This window comes from Aquila chrysaetos, chromosome 11 (assembly GCF_900496995.4).
Source record: "Aquila chrysaetos chrysaetos chromosome 11, bAquChr1.4, whole genome shotgun sequence".
NCBI lineage: Eukaryota > Metazoa > Chordata > Aves > Accipitriformes > Accipitridae > Aquila > Aquila chrysaetos.
Window position 1 is genome coordinate 24,592,793 of NC_044014.1, and position 26,537 is coordinate 24,619,329.

General features: G+C 39.5%; 1 protein-coding gene across 4 annotated transcripts in view; it reads left to right on the forward strand.

Annotated features, from left to right (window-relative positions):
- The window catches only part of ADK (adenosine kinase), a 298,730-nt gene that overhangs the window by 3,933 nt on the left and 268,260 nt on the right, over nt 1-26,537 (forward strand). For 2 of the 4 annotated variants that reach the window (XM_030030964.1, XM_030030968.2), the window contains exon 2: nt 12,025-12,099. In XM_030030964.1, coding sequence (XP_029886824.1) covers nt 12,025-12,099 — 75 coding nt within the window. Of the gene's footprint in view, nt 1-5,062; nt 5,200-12,024; nt 12,100-26,537 lie in introns of those variants that run through there. The other 2 variants (XM_030030965.1, XM_030030967.2) reach the window with 2 other exon arrangements.

A 26,537-nucleotide genomic window follows, 5' to 3' on the forward strand; every position in this document is an offset into this window, starting at 1 on the left:
ATATTTAGACCTCTGTAGAAAGCAAACAAATACTTTGAAGACACTAGCAACAGACTTTGCTAATTCTGCTTTATTTAGGATGTAATAGCAGCAATCTTACCTTCAAAGTTGTGTTGACAGAAATATGTCCGAAACTGGAATGATTTGCAGCATGGAAAATACCTTGCTCTTACTGTTCAGGTGCCCATTTCCATTGTTCAGATATGTAACTCTCAAATTACTGTTTAGATTGACACGTGTCTTCACCTGGCCTTTGATGTAATCCTGTTGGATTTCTCACAGCGTGTGTCGTATTTCCACAGTTTTGTGTTCTTGTATTGGAGAAGCTTGTTACGGTGTTTTCATCCTTTTAGTTAAAGTAATTCCTTGCTTTATGGGAAGGAGAGTGTAACCTGAGGAAAGAGGAGGTCGTGGGAAGGCCCTTTCTGCTCTGGACCTCGTGCATGGCTGGTGTCTCTTTCTTTCGCTACTGATGTTACCTGCAGCCCACCTGGCTAGAAGAGTCATACTGACAAACAACGATAGCTTAGACATAATAGTCTTTGCTGGTATCCCACAGAAACGTATGCCTCTGACTTAGCATGCTGCCTCCCTGCACTCAACAGGACTAGTCTTGTCCCTAGAGCTGCTTGCATGCTTGATTACCTGTGGGAGGGGAGCCAGTGCAAATATGCCTATTTCATCATGAATCTTGAAGTTTCTGTGAATTTTTCTGAGACTTGCAAGTTCCTTCTTTTTCAGCTAATGAAACAGCTTGTGTAGAATTACTCATCTAATTGGATCTACTAATATTACTTATAAACAGACAAGGAGGATGCCCAGAAAGCAGACTTGGGTGAATGTAGTACTAGCTGAATATGGTGTCAATGCAGTACTGTGAAATGTGCTTTCTGTAGAACACCACTGTGGCTTATTCTGTTGTTGCTGAGGTATATTTCATGTGGAAATGTTTGAAGTAAAACTCTGGCTTGTGATTCAAGGTTGTGATATTGGATTTGAGGAGTTACTTACACAGGCATGGTACACAAATATTTCACAAAACCAGTTTCAGAAACAGGGAATGGGTTGCTGTGTAAAGGTCATTAATTAGTATTTGCTGACAATGTATTGGAAAACCTTATCATCTTGAAAAAAGTAAATTGAACTTGCAAATACAATGTGAACACTATGTTTTCTGAAGGCTGTTCATTTTTTATTTACATAAATTGCTTCTTAAATCATTTCAATTTACATACTAATATTAGTTATATAATAAATATCAAAGCATTTTGTGTGAAGGAGAGAAGTCTCTGGGTATTACTCAGAATTCAGTGAAGGGAAAGGGATTTCTTTTTCCATTTTGAACTGTAATCATTTCTGTAATGATTGTTTGACCACAGTCAAAGCTGTTCCATGCTTGAAGGGTATGGTAACGTAAAGCTACTTGCTGGCTTTATGCTACCTTGGGATTTCATTTACAGTGAAATATTTTTGTGGTTTTTTTTTTTTTCCTTGTACATTCAGTGGTACAAAGCAGTTGTAACTGTCTCAAGGGCTAGGCTATTTGACTGGAATAAGATAGAAAAAAAAGTATAGCTGTCTGCAATATGATGAAGACTTAGCAGATTTATAGACTTTTCCTTTGCTCTTACAGCTGTATGGTCTGTGAAGCTACATTAAAAGAAATGGGATTATGCTATGGCATTTTAAAATAATAAAAGAAATCTTCTTAATACTTTGGTAGTAGATCCATACAAGATAAAAATACTTCTTATTTTATGTTGCAAAATATTAAATTCTCTCTGTAGAAAAGTTTTCAAAACAACCACTGTTCTAGTAGAAAATACATGCAAGTTCTGCAAAACGCTGTTATTGAAGGAGAATTTTGGACTTCCTGCTTGGTAGTCCCGTTTTATAATGTCTGCTGAGGCTATTACATAAAAGACCATCCTTCTCTCTTGCAAAGATAGAAGAGTGGGCAGCTTATCTAAGATTAACCTTAGTTTTGTACTTTGAAGAAATTGAGTGAAATATGGGGGTTAATGGAGAACTTTTTGTTTATGTATTGTAAACTGGACAATTCATACCAAATGTTTGTGGTGTAAAACATAACGCATTAGTCCAAGGCTAAGGCCTAGATTGCCTATATCTTGGCTACACAAGTTACAAACGTATAAAATGTATAGTTTCATGGATTACTTCAATAAAGTGCAATTTTAAAAATTCTTGCATGCTTACCTGTTGTTATATCAGCTAGGGGTGGAGTTCCTTTTTAATTCATACCGTGCTTGAAAGGAAGCGTTTTATTGAAATCACCTGAGGAATAATTGTTCATTATATGTAGAGGAACTCACATGGTCATGAAGACCTCTTCCTTACTGCATAGTAACAGAAGCAGTCGAGAGAAATTGTGGCTAGACCCTGTCAGGTATTATGTATTTTTAGGTGCAAAAGCTGTGAATTCTGTATTTCTCTCAGAAATTTCTGAAGCCAAAACACATGTGAAGGCACAGATCAGCTGCCCCATGCAAGCAGAGCAAGTTTGGAAGGTGTTAGGGAGGCTGAACAAACTCAGGCTGGCTGCTTAGCACATGTGACGTGACTGCGAGTCGCATTTGTGGCACAAGCATCATAAAGTTAATCTATGAATGACCCTGTGCGACAAATGACCATTTTTCCAGGGATACCCTGCTTGCTATTGCTCCACTTACGTATCAGGAAGTCTAGAAGTTCCCTGGCAAATAACAAAAAAACCCCATAGTGGTAGGTGATGCCTTGAAGATGTCAGTAACAGTAGAACCTGTGGGTATGTGATAGTACAAGCAAGATGATTGGGCACTTTGGAGTATTTCAAAGTTTATAAAGTGCTATTGACAAATGCTGCTGAGGTATCGTACATGTTATTTCATAAAAGGCTGTTTAATTTTTTAGAAAAACACCCTTTTGATCCTATCTTGCTGAACTGGTAAAAAGTTAGAAACATTTGATGGTACCTCATCTGGACTCTGGCTTAATACCATAATATGCAGTTGTATGTTACAAATTACTATAAATATAGATCATGTTAATGTATTATATATATTTTCCTTCACATATTCTTATGTGCTTCTTAAAGCCAGGCAATTATTTATGAGGAAATCTACAACTTGATTTTTTTAAAACTAGATTTATTATTTAAAATACAGTGATGGGACCAAAAGACCAAGCTGTGTTACTACTATTGTTATGTTTGTCTGTGATGGGATTTCTGGCCGACCGCCCCCCCCCTTTTCAGTTACAAAACAGAGGTTTGGCTATTAGGCACTGGAATTGTTAAACTAGGAATAATCTATTGTTCAGCATGGATCAGAGGATATAGCCATTATATATCAAAATATACTATTTACATTTTATTGGAGTTCAAAATCCTTCTTCGGGATTTGGGGACCTGTTGTGCTGTGTGTTGCAACAGTAAGGGTGTGGATGCGTTTCAGTTTGACTTTTGAAGACCCTTGATGCACTTTAATAACAAGAATTTTGTAAGCGGTGATTAATTTTTGAGTGTCCAGTTTAGAGAATCTAGGAAATTTGTCCTACATCAGGTATTGCACATAAATATTCCTGTTATCTTCATGTGACACTCTAGGTCCTTGAGCATCATGAACATCTCAAATTTTGGCATCGTCTCTTCTGTGACACCCAAAAATCAGAAACAGTTGAAAAGTTTGGCTCTAATTTTTCTGAGTACAATATTCCCATTTTGTAGATGGAGAGGAAGGGAAACTAAGGCTAATAACCACATGATTAGGAAGTTGTAAAGTTTTAAATATTTAATTAGAACTGACACAGCAATACTTAACAGAACAACCTGGGACTCACTTTTGGCGAAAACAACCTCTTCTGACATCAGATTCATGAATCAGTGTTTCTGGTGCTGGTAAGTTAACAAAGTAAGCGCCAAATCTGCAGGGGGTAGAAGTAACTTTGACAGTCAAAGGAAGAGCAAGCGGGTAGAAAGAGCCAGGATAGGAGCCTGGCCTTACCCATGCTTTTCCTTTCTGATACGGCAGTTCTGCTAGAATGACAGGCGGACAAGAAGCAGGTTAGGCAACGCAGGGCTGCCCTTTTTTTCCCCGCAAAGGGCGGCAAACAGGCCCACATCTCGTCGGCGTCTCCATTCTTGTCCTCTGGCAGGTTGGAAGGATCAGAGTCGCGTCCGGTAGCCGCGTCCCACAGGTGCCTGCCAGCCGCTCCAGCGACCCGGGCGTGCAGTGGATCTCCTCCCGGGAACTGGAGCGAGAGCCCGCATCCGCCGGGCGAGCCGGCCCTGCCCCGGCACCCGGTTGCGCGGGGACGTGGTCTGCGCTGGCCGTGGGTGCCGATGCCTGGCGGCGGCGGCTGAGGAGGAAGGCTTCCCGGAAGGTCACCTGCGGCGGCGTGAGGGTCTGACCCGACACGCAAATAAAAAGTGTGGAAACGCGGTCTTGTCGCGTGTGTAACACTCGCGCGTCGGGGGAGGCGTCAGTCAGCGGCCGGGGCGGCGGGCAGGCGCCCGGGGCGGGAGCAGCCCCGGCCGGGGGGCGGTTGGGGTCCCCTTGGGAGCGCAGCAATTTCCACGGGCCCGGGCCAGCTGAGGGACGGCGGTGCCAGGGGCTCCGCTGGCCATCTTTAATGTGGGCAGCACGGCTGGAAGTCCGCACCTCTTCGCTACCTCGATTAAACGTGTTTTTTTTTAATTAGCACTGGCGACCGTCGCTGCCTCCTCGGGCTGGGGGAGGGAGGTGACAGCGGCAGGAGCAGGAGGAGGAGGTGTGCGGGAGGCGCGTGCTCTCTGCCCGTACCAAAGATGGCGGCCAGGGAGCCCGGGGCGCCGGGCGGGCGGCGCCGCTCGGTACCGTGAGCTTCCGAACCGGGGCGCGGGGCCGGTCGCCAGCGCCCCGAGGCCGCCGCCGCCGCTTCCCGGGGCTCCTCGCGCCCCGCCGCCGCGGAGGGCCCGGGCCCGCCCCCGCCGGCCGCCCAGCCAATGGCGGGACGCGCGGGCGGGCGGGGCGGGGCGGGGGCGCGCGGGTGGGTGGGTCGGCCGAGCCGTGGCCGGCGGCTCAGTCGCGGCCGAGGCGGGCGGCGCGCGGGGCGGTAGGCGCAGTGGCCGCAGCTGCCGGCGGGCGCGGGGCGCAGAGGCGACGCCGCTGCTAGCGGGGTTCTGCCGCCGGCGGCCAGGCGGGGAGCCATGCCCACCCTCAGGTAACGCCGAGCCCCGACGCGGCTCCCGCAGCCCAGCTCGGCGCCCCGGGGGAAGGGGCGGCGGGCGCTGATGCGCTCCCGCTCGCGGGGCGGGGGCGCCCGGCGCGGTATTCCGCCGGAGCTCGGGTCTTCCCTCCTCCACCCGCGCAGTTAGGGTGCGGGGTAGCGCGGCTTCGTCCCCTCCCTCCCTCCTTCCCTCCCTTCCTCCGCCGCGAGTTGGTTTTGCGGCCGCACGCCCCCGCCCCGCGCCCCCGGGGCGAGGAGGGAGAGCCGTCCCGGTTCCCTCCCGGCCCCTCAGCCCGGCGGGCCGCCCGCGCGGTTGAGGGGGGTCACCCGCTCCCGGGGCGCGCGGAGTTTATTTCTGGTGGGCAGGTGGGCGCGCGCCGGCGCGGCCGGCCGCCGCCAACGGTCGCCCCGGCTGGGGGCTCGCGGCGGCGCCGGGCGATGCCGCTCCTCAACGGCTCGCCCGTCCCGGCCAGCCCCGGCGCGGCCGCCCGCCCCTGCCCGGGCGGGAGCCCCGAGGAGCGACGCGCCGGCCTCCCGGACCGGGCGGCGGGCGGTGAAGCGCGGGGCGGCGGCCGGGGGTTTTGTGCGGCGTCGCTCTGCGGCGGTGCCGCTGTCAAAGGTAGCGCCTGGGCGCGGGCGGCCACCTTCCGCGGCGGGGTCCCGCCCGTGGGGGTGGGAGGACGGATGTCGTGGGACTCCGGCAGCCGCCTTTGAACCTTAAAGCATCGCGGTAGCGTGCCATGACTGGAACCTGGTTTTAAATGAAGCCCAAATAACGAGAACCAGGGTAATGATGACAGGCTAGGCTCTTAGCAGTCTGTTGGAGCTGCGGTGGTGTCAGTTTATCAGCGATAAATGAAGAACGACAAACCGTTAACATTCAGTGAAAGAAATTATTACGAACAGTTTTGCCTCCTAAAGCGCTTCATCTTAAGATGGGGTGGTATTGTGAACTGGTAGCCTTCATCATGTAGTTATTTTGATCAGTCCTTCAGTTGCTAAAGAAATGCCTAAAATTATAGACTCCAAGTTCAGTGATGATTCAAGGCAACTCTCCCATCTCCTCTCTCCACCCTCAAAACTCGATGTATCAGATTTCACACTGTTTCTGACCGAGGAGTACAGATGGTAACTCTTTGAAATTGCAGTAGTATCTCACTATCGGAGCTTGTGGAGTTAGCGCAGCTGTGTAAGGAGCTGGGTAGTGGTGGAACAGTTTGTTTTTTTCTGCGGCAGCCTTGCTTACATAAGGCCAAGGCTTTTAGGCTTGGCTTCTAAGTTGGAACCTGTGAATGTGTCACTCTGGAAGACTCTGAAAGTTTCATAATGAATGAAATCTTCACGAAAGATACTCCTCTAAGTCAGTATGTCAACATGTAACTCCTTAGCCAAATATTGCATTTACTTAATACCTAAGTAAGGAAAGCATGCGAGCAGTCCTACAGGCTACTTGTATGTTTAAGGTCTATATGCTAAAGGGATTTGCTGACAAGTGACGCAAGGGAAATTGTCTGAACTCTGGAATCATGGAATGATAGTTCTGAGCTACTTTTAGTGTCAGACAAGTTATGGTTAACAGTAAATGTCATCTTATTCACTTACATTTATGTTGCGTAGGTAAGTGAGATGAGAGAAGGATGTTCTTATTTGAGGGCTTATAGCTATTGAAATGCTATGAATCTGGTACTATTGCTGTTTTGTTTTAACTACATGTATAAATGATTTTTGATAAATTGAAATCTTGTGTTATATGGGGTTTAACTATGGTCCTTTGTGACTGAAATGGATATGCTGAGAACAGGGTTAGAACATGCCTTGTTTGGCCTTACTTTCAAGGGCATAATCAAACCCTATAGAAATACATTTTAGATCTTATGAAACCATACCTTATATTTGTAAATGGAAGACTAGGCAGGCTGTCATGCAATTGGGACACCCAGATGTCCCAACCATGTTTTATTAAGGCTTTCTGACTGTAAAACGTCTTAGCATAAGAATTTAATATTAAGTGTACATTACAGCTGCACAGCAGTATGAGGCTGTTATAGAGCAATAAAAAAGGTGAAATTTTCAACTTGGCTTCCTTTACTATTAGTTACTATTATGTAGATGAGATTTTTTTTTGCAGCAATTAACAAAGAAAAAGTATGAAATGTTTTTTAAGAAATAATGGGATATCTTTTTTTTTTTAAGCAAGACATGCCAGTGTCCAAAGGCTCATAATATTCCTCTGTCTCTGTGCCAGTAGCTAATAATATGCTTTCACTGATATTTTGATGTTGCACTTCCACTGAAGTGCACGGTAGCATGGGGTGATAACAATATTGTATGATAGTTAGATACAGTACTGCTAATCTTCAGCAGCCAACTTGGAACAGGACCTTATTTTTAAAAATGCCTGCAACAGTAGAGCATTAGCAATGTATAACTGTGATATTGGACACAGTTTTGCAGATAATTCGGTTACAGTTAATTTTGTTGACTTCTTAAAAATGAATAAAAGGTAGCTCAGTACTGCTGTGGGGTTTTTTGTTTCATTGAGTTTTTGTTTTGTTTTCATCCAGTTTGGTTTCATTTCATTACTTATGCAACTTGTGATAACAGTAATATGTGAAACACTGGCTATTTATGAAAAATCAATCGAACAAAATGCCGTAATTGGCAGGTAAAGATTTATTTATATTTAATGAATTATATTGCTTGAACTTATAATTACAACTCACTCTTCATCTAGTCCAAAGTTAAATAACAAACTCATAAAATATATTTCTTGTTCTCAAGAATTTAGAATGCAAATGCAGCGTACATCTATGCTTTCTGTAAAGTAAGTTACCATGGTTGCTGTAGTTTTGCCTGCTAGATGGACAGTGTATTTCTGCGTCCAAACAAGTTTTAGATTTGTATGAACATCTTATTCTTAGTTTAGAGTTTTAAAAGTTTATATACTGTTCATATATATATATGTAGTCTGTGTGTATGTATATGCATATATATATATATACACACACACATATGTACTGACTGTGTTAGTCAGTTATAAGTCCTTACTTTGTGCAGGTGGTGGAGTCGTTGCTTATTTATTGAAGAGCGGAGCCAAATACTCTTTTGCAATAGGTTAGTCAAGTTAAGCAAGAACACCCTTCTCAGATGATTAGATACCAGCACTCCCATGCAAGAGAAGGGACTGGAGAGAGTCAAGGAGGCTGTGGAGTACATAAATGTTTGTTCAGTGTGTGTTGCAGAGATAAATTTCCCAATTGTGAAATCTCACATTTCGGGAAACTATTGCTGCTTCCTCACTATGTTTCACGTCTAGTTGGTTAGAAATAATCTGTGAAATTTTGATCAATGCAGGTATCCAGTGTGACTGAACAGCAAACATAAGGCCAATAACGTGTTAAACTTGGTGAGAATGTAACAGTTTAACATCTCAGTTTCCTGCTCCCGAGACTTGTAAATTTAGCATTCTCCAGGATCCTAAATATTATGTTTAATTTTATGCTTTTACAATATGCGGCTTTACAGAGTATATGTGATTTTATTTTTTTTTATTTTTTTTTAATTTTATTTTTACGGAGGAGCAAACTGTAGCCAGGTAACTGCTATAGCTCATGTTGTGCCACAAAAAAGTGTAGTAGTGTAACAGTGCAGATACTTTGCAGCCCCTCAAGAAGGAAAGGGTGATTTCTACTGCACTGAAATGTAGCCAGTTTTGGATTAATCAGGTCGAACATGCTCAGGATTTACACAGACAAGTCTTTAACAGTAGAAACACTGGACTTTCCGGATTGTGGTTCACAAAGCTTGTATTAGAAAACACTGATCACAATGGTGATCTTAAACGTCTGCTTAAACTTGTTGAATTTTTAAAATTTGTGACTTGAAAAGAGATTGTTTAGACTTCTCCCATTTTCCCCAGAAAGGTGTTTTTTTACCAAATGCAGTGTCCTGTCAGTTAAGGAATGACACAACTACAGTCTCCAGTACAAATGGAGTGTATGGACTTTTCTCCTTTTTGCCAATGGAATGTTAATATCTAGTTTTAAGCATGGAAGTTCTAGCACCTTGGAACTTAGTTAATTCAAACATCTAGCTGAAACAACCAAAAATGTAGAAATACATGTTAACTGAAAACACAAGGCTAGCTATTGGTATATATTAGCTCATATATTTGAATTATTTGCAAAAATAACTTGAATGTTATAACCTGTGTACTACTTTTCTTCATAGAAATCAAACAGTTAATGTACTCAAAGTTTTATGTGTTTGAAAAGCTGTCAAGTTCTGCTACCCTACATTTGGTTGTGAGAAACAACTCTGCTGAAGTTGGGGAGAGTGTGCCCAGAAGTTTCAGGGGAATGTTTCTGAACTTATACTTACCAGCCTAGCGATAGCTACCTTGGCTTTTAAAACTTTCCATCCCAGATGGCACCCTACTACACAGCCTCTGGAATACTTGAACGGGGATGATTATAAAATACTGTGGGAGAAGGAAGGCTTGGGGATGGAACAGGACATGTTGTATGTGATGTAAAGAGCTGCCTGGATTAAATGACACTGAAAGTGCTAGTTCCTGCTGCTGTTGACATATTGGGAGTTTGTATGCACATTATTGGCTTGTTAGAGCTTCTGTGGATGCTAAACCAGTACAAAGTTGGTCTCATGCTGCTTCAAGTATATTGACCAGTATGTTCTGCAGCCTGCAGCTTGTTAAATGTTTGGTAGCTTCTATTTTGCTTTTCCATTCAACAAGGTAACTTCTTCATAGGTAGTGACCTCAACTTGTCAGCTGTGTTTCAGAGAGTTTTTGAAGTACAGCTGCTGTTTTCTGGCATGCCATACACTTAAGTGCTGATACTTGTCTTATATAGAAGTTATCCATGATACGCATTTTTTTTTCTTAAGTGTAGGTATAAAATTATTGATGTGTAGAATTTCACAGAATGGGAGAATCAGCTAAACATCAAGTACAGAAGCGTACAGTTTGGGACAAATCTGCATTCAGCACTTTTAGAATTCTGACTTGTTCATTCATTGTCCTGCAATACTAATGCAATACTTAGTTTTTAAAATGGAGAGAATGTCCTATCTTGGGGCTCCAACTGCAATCCCCTTTATCCTTATGTCTTCTTAACTGTCACCCATCTCTCCCTCTTTTTTTCTTCTAGCTAGATATAACTTATGGTTATGCTATTTAGAAGAATCAGTACTACTTTTCACACTGACAAAAGTATTTAGTGAGTCTTACAGGTTTTTACTAAGCAGATGTTACCTGTCTCAGGAGCGAGCTGGATTTCTGGCTCTGTCTTCACAAAGCAGGGTCTTCCACATTTTACTTACAGTGAAATAGGCTGTAAAGGCCTGTCTTTAAAACTACAACAAAAAAATAGGATACATAAAGCGTGGTTTGCTATGTCTCAATATCAAGGTTATTAATCATGTTTTCCACTTCTTCACTTCCGGTCTTCAGAATTCAGCATTTAATGGAAGCTAATGTGGCATTGTAAAGAGGAATAAGTTTGGCTGTGTACTTTCGACAAGTAGTTTGAAATTTGACAAATAATTGTCAGCTAAGGGCTGTTTGTAGTGAATGTGAGAGGAAATAAGTGAATGAGTTTCCAACCTCTGTTGGACACAATTAATGAGATAGTTTTGTATCATCCCCTTTCTGCTTCTTTTATTTTCTTTTTTTCTTATCCTGCTGAGTAGAAATTAATGAGATCTATCATTTAGTAGGCAGATGTCAAGTCTAAAACATTTATCTTGCTCTAGATGGGCTAGAACAATTGAAAACTCGCTCACTTTCTTTGAGATTCAGCTGACGCTGTTACGCAGCTTTGGATCCAACTGCAGATAAACTTTGGATCTGACTGCAGTGTTATAGTAGTACTTTTGGGGGGATGGAGAGACGGAATATGCTTTCTCTGCAAATACTTGATAGAGCTGTAGTAAAGAGGGAGATGTATTTGGTGGTCATACTGAAGCTACCTTTGGTGGATAGAGCAAGGGCTTGCCTTGCCAGTTGAAGGCAGCAGGTGTTAGCTTAGCAAGGAATGTGATGGGTTTGGATGTAGTTTTAGGCAGCCTTCAAGAACAGCTGCATTAACTCCTACTTGACACTAGGCCACATATCTAATCCTTTGGTATTACTGCATTATCACCCAACTACATGCTAGTCAGGAAAATGTAACACATGGTTTCTGAATGAATCTAAAAAAACAGTTAAAGCTGGCTCTTTCAGCTGTTTACAGTATCTCTGATGTCTTGTTTTTATGTGGCAGAAGTCATGGTAATGAATTTCAAATTGATTAAAAAGTACTTATGTTCTTATCAGTAGATGGCTATGCTGTTTAAGATGGCTGGCAATGCAGAATCCTTAGTCTCTTAAGTTTATTAAAACAGACTTAAATTGTTAATTATTGGTCAGTAGCAGAGTAAACCCAGCAACTAAGTCTGTTCAGTGAAATTCTTATAACCTGATCTGATGCTCCCCCTGTCTAAAATCTGGTATTAGAACCTGAATGCAATCCTTTAAAACAACAGAATGTAGCATGCAACTCTAATTCTTTATCTGAGTGAATGATAGCTTAACAGAATATGTACCTTTATATATTATTGACTGCTTGCAGTCTGTGTATTGATCAAAGATTATTGTGGGATAATAATTCACTCAAATTTGACTCTGTCTATATGTTAGGTCTCCATGTGGCTACTGCGCTGGGCAAAATGTGTATCTCTAATAGAAAGTAGTCTTCAACGTATTATACTAGAACAATAAACTAATGCTGAGCTAACTTGAAGTAATTGATTCTCTTACAGTGAAAATGTCCTGTTTGGAATGGGAAATCCTCTGCTTGATATCTGTGCAGTTGTGGACAAAGACTTCCTTGACAAGTAAGTCTTGATGTCTTTTTTTTTTTTTTTTTTTTTTAATGTCAGTTTTGTTTCCAGAATGATGCCTACAAATAAATGGATGACTACCTGCTTGTGTAATGCTAAGTTTGTGCTGATCTCTCTGGGATTTGGGCCTTATGCTGGAAGAAGCCAATATTGTATCAGTCATTTGATTGTTCTAGCTATATGAAGCTGTGGTGGTGGTCTCAATGAAAAGCTTCAGTGTTTTCATGTGGTTTTGGTATTTATTGTTTTCTATCACTTGTTTATTCTAGTCTCTTCACGCTGTCTTTGCAAGCCTTTAATTGGAAGCAATCATCAATGTCAGTAAGATGTAGGTAGCTCTTATATGAATACTTGTGTGCTACTTCTGGTGTACTATTACAGTGCTCTTTTCTTTCTTCATTGATGACTTTGGGGCAAATAAGCCATTTCTGTAACACAGCAAGGAAAGCTGTGCAAGTGTACCTTCTTTTTTTAAAAAATATATTCCAATTTATCAGTCAAGAACAGGACCACTTCTTATCACGTGGTCTGTTATCTTGCTTAAGCCTAGTTGTTATGCTACCATCCATATAACCATATTGCTGAATTGCTGTTTGTGTATTGCTGTTGGCATTAAGCTTGCCCGTTCTCTTATCAGCTTAGAGATGTGTCTTTTCAGAGGTGTAAATTATAGTTGCTCTTTTAAATCCCTCTGCATGAGCTCACTTTCTTCCAGTTGTTGCTGCTTTGTTTCTCTTGTTTGCAAGTGATCAGTAAGTTGATTTCATCTTTCAGAGTGCTCCCAATTCTTTGCTTAATTTTTAAAGTGTTACTGATTTTTTTTTCTCTAGTTGTTCTTTTAGTTATTAATGGGAGTACTGGATCAAGAATGAATTTCACATTAACAAATAAAGGACAGGTGCAGAGTTTTTATTTGTGAATGTGTACTGTCAGCCACAAATCTTTTGTTCTGAAGCTTTTAATAATAGCAATAATCTGTTTTGCAATGGATATTTTATCACTCAAGTTTTACCTAAAGGTGTTTAAGTGAGAGCCTGAATATTATAAGCTGAAGGCAAAAAATGTAATGGAGTGTATCAATCTCAAAAACATCTGGAACTTTGAGCACTCGAGATATAGACTTGATTTCTGAAAACGTAAATTATTCTGATGTAATTCTCTGCCTTATGTTTCTACTGAAATAACTTGAAGACCAGTCTCTGAACATAAATAATGCCCCTGCCCAACAATACTCCCCCCAACTAATCCTTATAAATTGCTGTCATAAAAGAGGTGGTGGGATCTATATTGCAGCCCTGAAATCCTGCAAGAGTGCATTGTGCTTTTTGCTGGACGTGATGTGCTCTGCAGAATTTAATTTAATTTAAAAAATTAGAAGTCTTATGTATTCAAATTTGAGTCCTGTCAGACAAGTGAAATTATCTCTTGGAACAGCATATGCTTGGTGAGCATTTCTTTATTGCCAAAATGCCTTTGTGGAGTATTGCATTATTTAAAGTAATAAGCAGTCTCCAACAACAGTTTCACAGGGGACCTGCTGATAGTGTGATAGTTCTTGTAATAACCTGAAAACTGAGAAGCTTGTCTACCTTCTTCACATGTACCTGATTTTTATTTCTAGTTCCCTATTTGTAACTGTATGCATAGTAGTCCATTTAACAAACAGATGAGCATGTTCTACTCTAAGTCCAACTACCTTTTGCAATACTTCCTGAAATGGGAGTCAAATCCCATGCTTCTTCAGCTTGTGAAGGGAGATAAAATAGAAGACCCAGCTGTAGACCAAGTGCTAGAATAAAGTTATTCAAATGCTGCAGGGAGGTGCAAGAACATAGGTATTTCAGAACTGTGAAGCATTCGACAGAGAAATTGTTGATCATACCGGACTAGTCTCTCCGTTTTTTCTTGTCAAACAAGACGTGCATCCATCTCTAGCCACATGGTGTCAGCTCTTGGTGTCTTGGCAGTGATCAGGTAACTGGAGTCTGTGTCTCACCTCTTCAACTGGATGGGCATGTTTAGTGGGACCAACAGGCCAGCCGGGTTCTGACTTGAGAAGGTAGCTTAGTAAATGAGGAAAGAGTTTAGGTAAACACCTATAAGAATTCTATACATTTAACTTTTTCACTGTTTCTGTTAGTTTATCGTCCTCTCTTGTATAACCAGTTTTAAGACTAACTACCTTTGTTCAGAGTAAAGGACTTGCAACATCAAGTTTAATCAATGTATATTGTCAGTGAAATGAGAGAGTATTAAAATGAGTCCTGTAACCAGGACATTACATTATTTTTGTAACTTCTGTTAAGAAAATGCAAATGGAATGGAAACAGCATAAGATTGTATAGGAAGTCTCAAATGGTCCTTTTAACAATATTTAAATGGCCCACAATCCTTGTTATAAATAAACCTGAAAATGAATATGTGATGCAGTCCTGCCCCTGCTAATTCAAACCAGCTTGCTGCCTTGTAATACTGGTTTGAGGATATGAGCAGTATTGGAGGGTTGGGTGGGTATTTTTGGCTTGGGTTGTTAGCACAGCCCTGTAACCTTTCTTTCAAGGTGGATTTTGGTTTAATCTGGGCTCCAAAGTCTTTTGCTCTCTTGACAAGTTTTGGAAAGCTTTAAGCCATTCCTAGACTATTTCTAGGAGGGGTGGTCTTAATTTATATCACAGTAGAATTTCACTGGGCTTGTCTGAGCTTTTCAGACTACATCAGCAGTCTGGCATTACCCAAGTCAGAGGAGCTTTGGCCTCTGCAGGTAGTTACGTTTTCTGGGTCTCATTTCATATCTCTCTTCAGGGAGACAATCTGAAAAAGTGTTAGCAATGTTGATGGCACTGTTGAAAGCTGGTGATACCCAAAACCACTTCAGTTTCTGTTCACAGAGCTGGAGAGCAGTCTTGAAGTAAATATAATCCATTGTATGTCCTGGGTTTTTATGAGTATCTACATGAAAGAAATATCAGAAATGCCTCCCCCTCGCCCTTAATTTGCATTAACTTCATAACCTAACAGTATTTATTTTTGTTTAATTTTTCTGGGATATAGATAGTGGCTCAAAGAGCAGCTTTTTATGGGTGGGAGGGGAAAGAAGAGAAAAAGGATTGATGCTTTCTGGGTGAATTGGTAACTATAGCTGCACTAATCTGTGAAAGTAATTTTGCTAACAGGTATTCATTAGGGCTTTTGGTGTACTCAGTTCTACCCGTGACATTTAATAGGAATTATTCTTTTACCTACTGAATCTATAACAGGCATTTAAGAATAATTTAATCTACACTATGCATATTAAACTCTAATAAAGCGGGCAAAGAAATTCTGGTTAACATGGCAGTGATGTTTTAAGACTCCATAGAAACTCAGTACTGTTGACTCCTGTAAATACTCCAATGTCCTGCTGTTAAAAGTTAGGAAATGGCATCTGTTTCATTGCTCCCCCTAGAGCACTCTGTTTTGCAAATATTTAATTTTTGACACTTATCTAACTATATAGTTAATTTTTATGCTGTAGAGATCTGGTCATTACTTGTCACCTCAAGTGCACATCCAGTGGTTGAGAAGCGTGTTCACAGAACGGACAAATCTCTTGTTGTTGTCCAACATTTGGGTCTATAACTGCATGAACTGAGGAGGTGGAGAGAATCATTATTGGCAAATTCATATTGACAGAGTTATTATGCCAGTTTTGGAACTTCTGAATATGTGAAAACCTTGTATCTTCCCTAATTAGCCAGTGGGAAGGTGAGGAAAATATTTGTAATTGCCAGCACCTGTATAAGCATGTAAATATCTTTCAGTCCATGCTCTAAAAAAGGACTGGAGATACAAGGGAAATTATGATATATGTCCTATTTCTCACATCAAGGTTAAGGATGCTTATTGCTTTATTTCACTCTATTTTCTGGGCTCTTGACCAGAGCCATGATCTCATGAAGTGAGGTATGTTACTACTCTGAATGCAGAATTCCATTATATTCGTCAACTCTAGGCTGATTATTTGATCACTGTCATTGTCCAGGATTACAAGTTGCTGTTTGATTACTTATTGGTTGTCAAAGCAGCCAATTCTTTTTCTCCTTATGTGTGTTTGCATTTTTTCCTGCTTAAAATCAGGGTCTATGGCAATCTTTGCACAAGTTCATTGAAAGTGCTCAGTAAAGATCTGTAGTTTTTAATAGCTTTCATGCCCTGTATCATCTGCTCCTTAGTTCTCTTCCCTGCCTTCTCTGTGACACTGTTGTGAATACAAACTATCTGTAAACCAAGAAATGGGTTTATAATCTTTTTATTCTTCACTGGAAAAACAGGTTTGAAGAAATGGGAGAGGAAGAATGAATGGGGTCTTCAAAGTGTGTTTGTGTTTTGGAGTGGTGGTGATGGTTACTGTATGAAAAGAGAACATCATCACACTGAAGGAAGAAATGCTGTCATTTTGATCTGTAATTTCACAAGTATGGGTATGGATCTCCTGTGCTGTGCTACTACCAACTTGTCTGCAGCACTGGAAGTGGTTTGGTCATTACTGGAGATCCCAAGATGCTTGCTTATTCTCTACCTTTCTTCACTGCAGAGTACTGTTGGAGGGTGATGGATTAGTTGCACACAAACTTTACTAATAGAGCAGTATTGACATCTGGTAAATTAAACTTTCTTGTTTGAGACTGGTTTAGTGCTTGCTGTGATATAAGTGAAGATGATGTACATATTTGATCTTTTTTCCACTGTTGTGGGAATTTGCATTATAAATTAGGAAAAGGTTTGAGAAGCAGCTGAAATGAAAACCATCTGCTTACTTGCATTAAATTTAGGTTGGTCTGTGTAACTGTGGCTTTAGCCATTCTACCATGTGTTACTCTCAACATTTTCAGTTTGTTACCTTTGCTTGTATCCAACAGAAGCCTTTGTAACTTCCGATAGCGCAAAAAAAAAAAAAAAAAATCAAAACAGCACTCATGCAGTTAACTCTCATAAAGTGGCTAAGGGTCTAAATAGCTTTTACACAATCAGAAGTGATTCTTTGTCTCTTCACCAAATGCAGGTTTCAACACAGTCTTAAGGCTTCAATGCAAAACAAGACCTTCCCCAAAAACACATGCTGGAGTCAGCTTGAAGACTGAGAAAGACAAGTGGTGATTCAGTACTAGGAGGTTGCAGGATCAAAGAATGCACAAGCTGCAGATAGGCACTTTGCTGTGAGATTTAAGTGGGGAAAGAAACCCCCAAACTTACAGCTTTTTCAGTTTCACTAACGTGTTTACTTTGACTCTGTGTGCTTCTTCGACCCTCTGGGACAGGTTAATGGGTTTTTGTATTGCTTAGAGTTAGGGATTGTGTTATTTGTCTGTACAGTGCTGAATGTTTGGAAAGTACATAGTAATAACTTTAAGACTTGTCCCTGAAAATTAACCCTTTTTTTTTTTTTTTATTTTATTTAAGAAGATAGCTTGCTATATGATGTTCCATTGTTTCAATAATCCTCATAAAAGATTGCTACTAAAGGTATCTGTTGCATTGGCTCATTTGGCAGAGAAGTTGAACAGCTGAGGGTTTTATTATTACCTTGTGATTTTGAGTTGTATCTGTAGAAGTCAATTTAGCTTATCTCAGGGTCTGGACATTGTTGAAACTTCTGAGCCAAATTGCATCATCTAACTGCTGGTAAACTATAAAAACTTCAGTGTTTGCTTGCAAAAACTTAGGGTAATGATGGCTGTCTTAAAAAGGTCCTCTCAGTACTAATGCGCATATAAATTTGGTAGTATTCCTGACAACATAATTAGAGCTTTCTACAAGCCTGATAATTTCTCCTCATGCATTTAGTTAAATGTGTAGTTTCAATGAGTGAAAGATTTTAGTTAAGCTCCATTCGGAAAAGGCTATTTGAAAAATCTACCTATGCAACGACAGAGTTTTGCATGAGGAGTTGTAATGTTTTCACAGTATACTGAGCTTGAGCAATGATTACAGAAGAGCTTGTAACTACTTATTTACCTGTAAAATAAGATGTAAGATGTTCATGAATAGGAAATGCTCCACTCCTTGTTATCTCTTCTCTTTATTGTGTATTTTCACTTTCTTAAATGCTTGCCTAGTAATAAACTCTAAATCATAACTTCATTTTTTTTATTTTTCCGTTTCTTCAGAAAACTTGCTTATTTAATACATGTCAATAGAGCATGTCTAGTTTTTGGATTAGTGGTTTTCTTTAAAATAACCTTGAGACACATGACAGACCGACACACACACACAGAGCTTATCTGTATTTTCCCTTGAGCCCCAAGTAAAAATTTGTTTAACAAAACTGTGGGAGTTGCATTACAAGACAAATGATGAAATATTGGGTTCCATTTGCCTCCTCCATGCAAACAAGGAACTGCAAGTGGAAGAGCTCTATGAATTAAGTGTCTCTTTTTAACTAGGCAATAACATTAAATGAAAAGACCCTTGCTGAAGATGTCTTTGATGGAAAAAGCTGGGTTTCTCAGTAGAAAACTGGAGTTCATCCAAACTAGATGGTAAAACTTTCTCTTTGAAAGTGGTACTTGCTGTCTGTACTGAAAAACTTTTCATCTTAGTGTTTCCTGATTGCAGAATTACAGGATTGATTTTTATTTAGGATACAGTAGATAAAAATTGTGATTCACGTTCTTGGTATGGTTGCAGGCATTCTTTTTAATTACAGGGTAATAAGATGTGATTTTAATAGCTTTCCATTCCCATCCTGCTTCTCCAAACCAAAATTTCCAACAGCATAGGAAAGGCTAGAGGTTTTTTTTTCTAGTTACTATAGTAATATAGTGAAACAGTTTGATCGCTTGTGAACTGAAGAATACTCATTTTTAATATTTCTTTTTAGTAACTTGCTATTTCATCAGGTTATTCCTGAAGAATGTGCAATTACCACATCAGTGTTACTGTTAACTGTAACCTACGTTATGAAGTGCTTGTGCCACTCGCTGTTGATCCCTGATACTATGCTTGTGCTCTGTGTCACATAACCATGTCCAAGCCTGCTCTGTGCTTTGCCTCTTCTTGTCCTGTTCCTTTCTGGAGTGTTGGACCTGTGGTCTCTGCTGTAGCCACAGGGAGAGGGTGGAGGCAGCCTGTCTTCCTCTTAATTACCGGTGTTCTTGTTTTCCTTTCGTCATGGGCTGCGGAAGGGTAAACCAGCTGTTTGAGTGCTATTTTACTTTATTTTTGTCAGGGCAGAACCATCAGTACTCCCAAGTTACTGGAGACCGAGTCGGTGTTGTAGATTTCAGGATGTCATGAAGCCTGCAGTTCCCTAATAAGCTGAGATTAAATGCAGAGCTGGGGACAAAGATCCTTCATTTCATAAATCTTTGATTCCCCTCTTTAAGAAGATAATAGAGTATTTCAGTGAAAGTGTTGTGTGTTCTTTTTTTAATTATTATAATGAGATTCAATTATGAGTTCATCAGTCACTGGTGTAGATGTTTGCGGTACGTGTCCTGCTATTAGATTCTTATTTTAAACCAGTGCCAAATCCTATAAAACAATGCTATATCTTCTAGGACAACTCAAAAATTGCATTCAGAAAAGCTCTGTGCTTTTGCAAGCTGCATGAATTATTTTTAACGTACGAATTATCTTCATTTTGTAGTTCAACTTTAAACTTCTGGGTTTATGCCTGTCTTGTTATCACATGAAGACTAGGGAGGCTATGGCTAAACAATTTTGGGTGATTATTTTTCCAGCTTGCTCCAGTTAATTTATTTTTTTTCTTGCATTTTTTCCCATGTCATGAAGTCACAACAAAAGTGATCAGGTTTCAATGCAAGAATGAGATGCACGTGACACAGCGTAAAGGAGAGCATATGACTGCCTAATACAACAAGCTGTAACAAGTGGACAGTAGCAAGAAGTTATAGAAATACAAATATTACCAGGGTTGTTTTTTCAATCCATGTATTGTTGAGGCTATTTGTCTTTAGTGTTGAGGCTGGGATTTATTCTTTTTAGGCAACAGGAGCTTCCCACTGGTAGGAAAACAGGCAACAAAGATCACTGTAAAATTATGCTGTCATTCTAGACATGAAGTGTACAGTCATCTTCCTTCACGAGAAGTGAAACTATGACCAAATTCACTGCCTGACCCCTCCCACTAAAGGTGGCATGCACTCTCAACTATGGATATTAAGTTAATAGAAAAACAAAAAATGGTATATGGTGATGCAGATGTTTTAATCCCAGTGTTTTATGTGGCTTCAAGCTTATACTTCATCTGCTCTTTAGCAAGACAGGAAGTGTAGTTACAATGTTAATCTTTTAATTTCTAATCTTTATATTCCCTGGCCTTCCAGTAGAAGAGGCAAAGTGTTCTAGAATCTCATGCATCTCTTGGGAACTTTTTTCGTAGAGTTGCTGTGTGGAAAAGAGATCGAAGGCCTTCCCCCAAATTTGATAGCTATAACTTCATTTTTGCAAGACTGTGTTCCGGTGTATTTCATTGAAGCTATTTTGATTTTGAATTGTGCTTGTGATGTTATGTACAGCAGTACTAAACGAGAACTAAAGTACTAAACAGAACACAAGTGTTAGCTGGCCTATATTAGGTAAAGCGTTTGGATGTGTATCTTGATTAGATATGGTTTCAATTTCAATGTCTGTAGTATTTTTAATCTAGATTGCGATTCTACAAGCTCGGAGTTGTTGGAAATCACATTTCAGAGGATTGTGGGCTGGGAATTACCTATCTTCTTTACTTAAGGAAAAAAAAAAGCGAATCTTGCCACCTTTGCAAAAGTTAGCCTCTGTAAAATCCCTGACTTCTTTCTTTAACAGCTTTTGTGCTAGGGACGTGGCTAGCATATATGGGCTAAGGCAAACTATAAAGTTGTATCAACAAATTCCACCATTCAAATACCTAATTAATTAATATGAGTAAGTTGCTTTAGTAATTAGTAGCTTTTTATTGTTTTGAAAGCGCCAACTACAAATTCCTGCTTTAGACAAGAACATCTGAGGTGTAGCTGGCTTGTTTTCAAAAGCAGGACATTTCAAGTTTTATATGTAAATTGAGGTACAAAGTTAATAAAAGAAGCCTGGCAACCCTATAAAATAGGAGGATATTGAATATCAAATTTCTGCTGACTCAGAAATACTCAAAACACCTTTTTCTACAACCAGCCCTGGGACAAAACTGTTACTCAGCCAAAGCAGGAAGCTCTTCTGGGCTATAAATGGCAGGAACTGTCCAAATACCTCAGTCCCTTTTTCCTGTGCCAGATCCTTGGATGTCTGGGCTTGATGTTGCAGCTACCACTGTGGGTGAAGGGTTAAGATACAAAACAGTGGCTATGGCTAGAGGCAAAAGGGAGGAACAGTTCTCAGAAGCAGTAATTGCTATTTTCTGTATGTCTGATCCTCTTGTGGTAGCAGAGCAAGGAGTTTATCTTTCAAGAGCTTTTCCCTGAATCTCCATCTTGGTATTGGTCCTTCATTTTTTTGGATGAAATTAAAATTTTCAGTGCAGTAAAGAAACCTCCTCTGCCATTTTCCATATGCTACTTTTTTCCAATAAAGCTAATGCCTTTAGTGGCTTGGACGAGTTTTTTCAGCAGGGCTGGACTTTCACAGTAGTTGCAACACTTGTCTGTAGCTTGCTGTTTGCTCTAGTCAGTGTTAAAAATCATTTTTAGAGAAGGCAAATTAAGGCACACAAACTCCCTTACAATTCCCTATTTAAGTTTCTATAAGCTTAACTGTCCTGTAAGAAGTGCTCAGGTGCAGAGACAAATAATGGAAGAGATCTAGATTTTAGGCAGCACGAAGACTCATTTAGGTTGCAATAATAGCATGGAATTGATAACTTTTGCCTAGCCTGTCACAAACAGAAAGACATCCATAAAGTTGTGTAACAGGAAAATGGAATACATCTTAAACTATATTTTTTTAAATAAATAAGAAAAAAGTTTAACTGGTATGTAAGACTCACTGTTAGTTTCCTTACAATTTCTAAATGGAGCAATGCATTTTGTGTTAAATACGTTACACCAGTCTTTTTCCTCAGTCCCTATGAATGATGAAAAGGTAAATTCTTAGCACATTTAAGACAATAAAGTATTTAACATCAATCAAGATTCAATACAGCCTCAGAACTTCCACTATCATCCTTTTGGAGGATTTTATTGCTTGAAAGTAATATTCTGGGCTTTGTGGTTTATGAGTTCTTCACTGGAGAATACTTGTCTCTTGCTGCGTCTTAATTGATTTTTATTGATGTGACATTTCTTTCTTTTTACTAGAGATATTAAAATAATTGTATTTTAGAAATTATGTTTTCATTTTTTTTTCTTTTGAAGATAAAAGCAGAACAGATCTAGTATGGGGACAAAGTTGTAATTCAGTTATGAAATGTATTGCATGTTGATGGAGCCTAACACTGTTGCTTTAAGTTTGCAACGGTGTAATGTTACTGCCTTTGTTAGTTTGTCCAAACTATTAACCTGTATTTTATTGTAGAAGTAGAGCCATTTGAACTTCATCCTGACACCTAAAGCACATTGCTTTACAAGTCTGTCTTATCCTTAGAAGAAGGAGAAGAAGGATTCGTTTTTGAGCATAAAGAAGTTCAGTTGAGTAGCTGGCAGTGCTGTTCATGTATGGCATACAGAGAGTCTTTACTTAGAAGAAATCATTAAAATAATCTATAAATCTAGGTAGGAGAATCTCAGGGTCACATCCACAACCACACTACTCTGCCTTAGCTGAATTATGTTTTTTACAATTTCCTTCTCAAAGCAGAGCTGCTTATGCAGCAGTGAGGTATTTGGGGAATTTCAGTGCTAGTGCTGACAGGATCTGTTGTTGAACTGGTACAAGTTGGTCCAAACAATAAATTTTAAAGTGATAATAGCAAGTAATTGTGGATAACTAGGAAGAGAACAGGAACCCTTCAGTTTATTACTGTTCAGATTATGTACTTGTTACTTTTTGGGGTTTTTTTTGCTAAGTTTTTACACAAATGAAACTTTAATACAAGATTGTGAAAGCTGGCTTGTGTTTATAATCAAAATTAATTCAACCACAAACCAATGTTTATTTCTGGTTGAAGAAAATCAGTATGTAAAGGTTAGGTTATGAATTCAGAACAGAAACAATGCAAAATGAGTGGTATGACTAAAGAAATGTTTTAAATATTGAAGGCTCAAAGAAATAATATTAAAAGAATATGTTAAAGAGTTCAGTCTGTAAGCAGAACTGCCTGTAGTTCTGCATAAGTTGAATTAATATTTTATTCCTTGATGGAGTTACTAAAGGTCAACCAAGTATATTTCTACCAGTGTAATGAGTACAGAATTCAGAATACTGATTTCCAAAAAAATGTACAGAGTGTGTACAGCTTTTTAGAAGGTGCTTGCAGTCAGATATTTAAAAAATCATTACTGGAAAAAACATTTTTTCTTTAGCTGTATACTGGAAGTGTTTAGATGTCTTAAATTTTTAGCTCACTATTTTATAGTTAAGAAAACTGTTTTGACAAGGCCACTACTATATGCTTAAGTCCAGAGTGATAGGGCTGACCCTATTAAGTGATCATAGTTTTCTGCAGTCTGGTGATTAACAGGCTTTGAACTTTCCTGGCTTTCTTAATCCCTTTTAATCATTTAAACCTATTATTTTTTTGACTTCAATTTCAAAAGCCCTTTAAATCTGTCTTACAATATTAATAGCTGATTAAAGTCCTGATTTCCAACCATATTATCAGTGGGAAGTCTATCTTATTACACTGAATATTTTAGAAAAATCTATTTAGGAAAATGTTGATCAAGGGGGGGTGGGGTGGGGAAATCCCAAAGAAGAAACACCAGAACTATACCTAGTAATGTTTATATTTAAATTAGTGATCATATCCGTGCAAGAAATTGGGGAAACAAAATGCTTCTAACTTATGACATCGATAACTGTATTTCTTTTTTCTTTTAGGTTTCAAGACTGTAATTTTAATTTAATTCTGTGTTGAAATTTAAATCCATCTTTCATTTTAATAATAAGTATTGTGGTAAAAAAATCTTTCTGCTAATATTTTTGGGATCCCTTTCACCCAGAAATTCCAAGTTTTTTTCTGAAAAACAGAGGTTTGTATAGGATGTGATGCAGCCAAATAAGACTCCAGTCATACTAGTACACAAGAACTGGGTACTAATAACTGGGTAAAAACGAAAACGCTAGAAATTCCTCCATGGGTTCTCCAAGATGGTCCTTCATTTTCTCAGCCCTGACATTTCTTTTCCAGTAGCAGTGTTTTAAGGTCTGGAATTTTTTTATAAATGAAATGGCCAAGATCTGTGCTTTGAGTTGCACTTAAACTTTTCCTTAAGCAGATGCTTTTGTTTTGTTAAGCAGTGTAATTCTCTGCCAGGACAATGCTACATGTTCTTTCCCTAGCTGGACTTGATTCTTTGTCATTGATAACTATGAAGTAATTTATTTTCAGCAGTCGTCAGACAGAAGTATCTTAACCTTCTATTGCTATTTTCTCATTACCACTAGTGTGTGCTTTACTCCTACCTGCATTTCTTCTTCCTAAGCTAAATGTGTTAGCTACATGCTTTTCTGTTTAAAAATATGAAGGGATTAAATAATTAGTAAGGCTGACCGCTCACTCTGTTGGTTTTGCTCTTTGTTTGTTTGTTTGCTCTTTCCTATTTCTATATTGAAGTAGTTCATTGATGTCTTCAATATTTGACATAAGTTGGAAGCTCAGGTTGAGTTAGTTGCAGATCATGATGCCTGGTTTCCTCCCTCTCCAAGTTACTACTGTCTGGGATGCCTTTACCCCTGCCCATATTTTTATTCTTTTTATTTACCTACTTGGCTCTGCATCTGTCTAATTTCAAATTACTGTGTTTGAATGGGTTCATCTCATTGTCTGCTAGAATGTTGTGTTGTCACTACATGCCCTTGCCAGTCTGCTTTCATCTATGGATTTCATCAGTAGCTACTGTACCTAACTCTAGATTACTCAAAAATGTGTGGCATGGTGTTGGGTCTAGTGCTGATCCATGTTGAAGTCAATCTGAGATGTGCATTCTCTCACAGCCCTAATACTTTCCTAATGGAATGTCTGAAAAGTCTTTTAGGCAGTTTCCTCTTTTGTTGGTATAAGTGGAGTATTGCGAAACTTAGATTTTTCTCAAAGCAGGCTTTCTTTGGGATCGTATTGCTATAATACAATCCCTCTTTAATCTTTCAGTTTTTCAGGGAAGAGATTCTGGACTTGCATTTTGTATTTGACAACAAAGCAGCATTTACTCAGTAAGGAAATTTTCTAAAATTGTCTAACCTTTATAAAGTCATCCTAGAGTAACAATGAATGATGATCAGCTGTCATTAAAACCAGATATTAATGTAGAAGGGGTCCCTGTTTTGCTGTCATTTGAGGCCAAGAAAGAATGCAAAAAGGTAGGGGAGACCAGCTGCTCTGTTATGGAATAGGAGAGAGGCTAAAGGGGAGAGATTTTGAGGGAATGGGGAGTTGTGGTACCTTTCAGATGGTGAAGCTGGGAGACTATAGCAAAGCAACAGAGGAATTTATGGAAAAAATGAAAAAGTAAATATATCAAATTGGTGGAATAAAAACAGTGCAGGGCAGGCAAGAGACCGAGACTTTCAGGATATGAATGAAAGCCCTTTACTGTTGGTTTTGTTTTTTTTTTTTTAATGGGGGAAAAAAAAAAGATGTCTTAAAACAAATATTTGGACTAGGGTGCATGTATGTGCCAGTTACACAAAACTTTAATTTTGGTTTAGCTGATTGCATCTGGTCCTTGATGAATTTGGCTGCTGAATTTATACACAAGGTGTGGTCTGGGTTGTGTTTTTTTTGTTTTCATCTTGATTTAGAAAGTGCATAGCCCCCAGAATCTGGCTTAGCAAGCTTAAAGTAATGATCCAAACAAATAAAAGTCATGGTACTTACACTCCATATTTGTGTGCTTGAAAAAGACTACTAGGCTACTCAGAAGAGTAAGGCTACATTAGACTTAACTGGAGTTTCTAAGCAACTGTAGCCTTGTCAAAAATGCAAAAATACTGCCTTGCTTTAAGTAGTATTTTACTCTTGTAGGAAAAGCAGTTCACTTATTGCCTTTTGACCTATGTATATAGATCAAGTCAGAAGAAATTGAGTTAGCAGTTATGGCAGCATTACTCAATCTGTCTGATAAATTGCAGATGGAAGCTGAGAAACAGGCTGACCTTCTATACCCATCCCCCATAAATCTGATGTGTTAGAAATATCTTGGGAGCTTTTCCCTGGGTTTGCTGTGTGCATTGGTCTGTAAATGCTCATGAGGATGCACTGTCGTAGCAGGTTCACATACGGTTGTGTTTCTGACCTGAAAGATCTTGTGGGATGTGTTAACTGCGTTTGGTAGAAAGTAGTCAATACAGCCTGAAAAAGA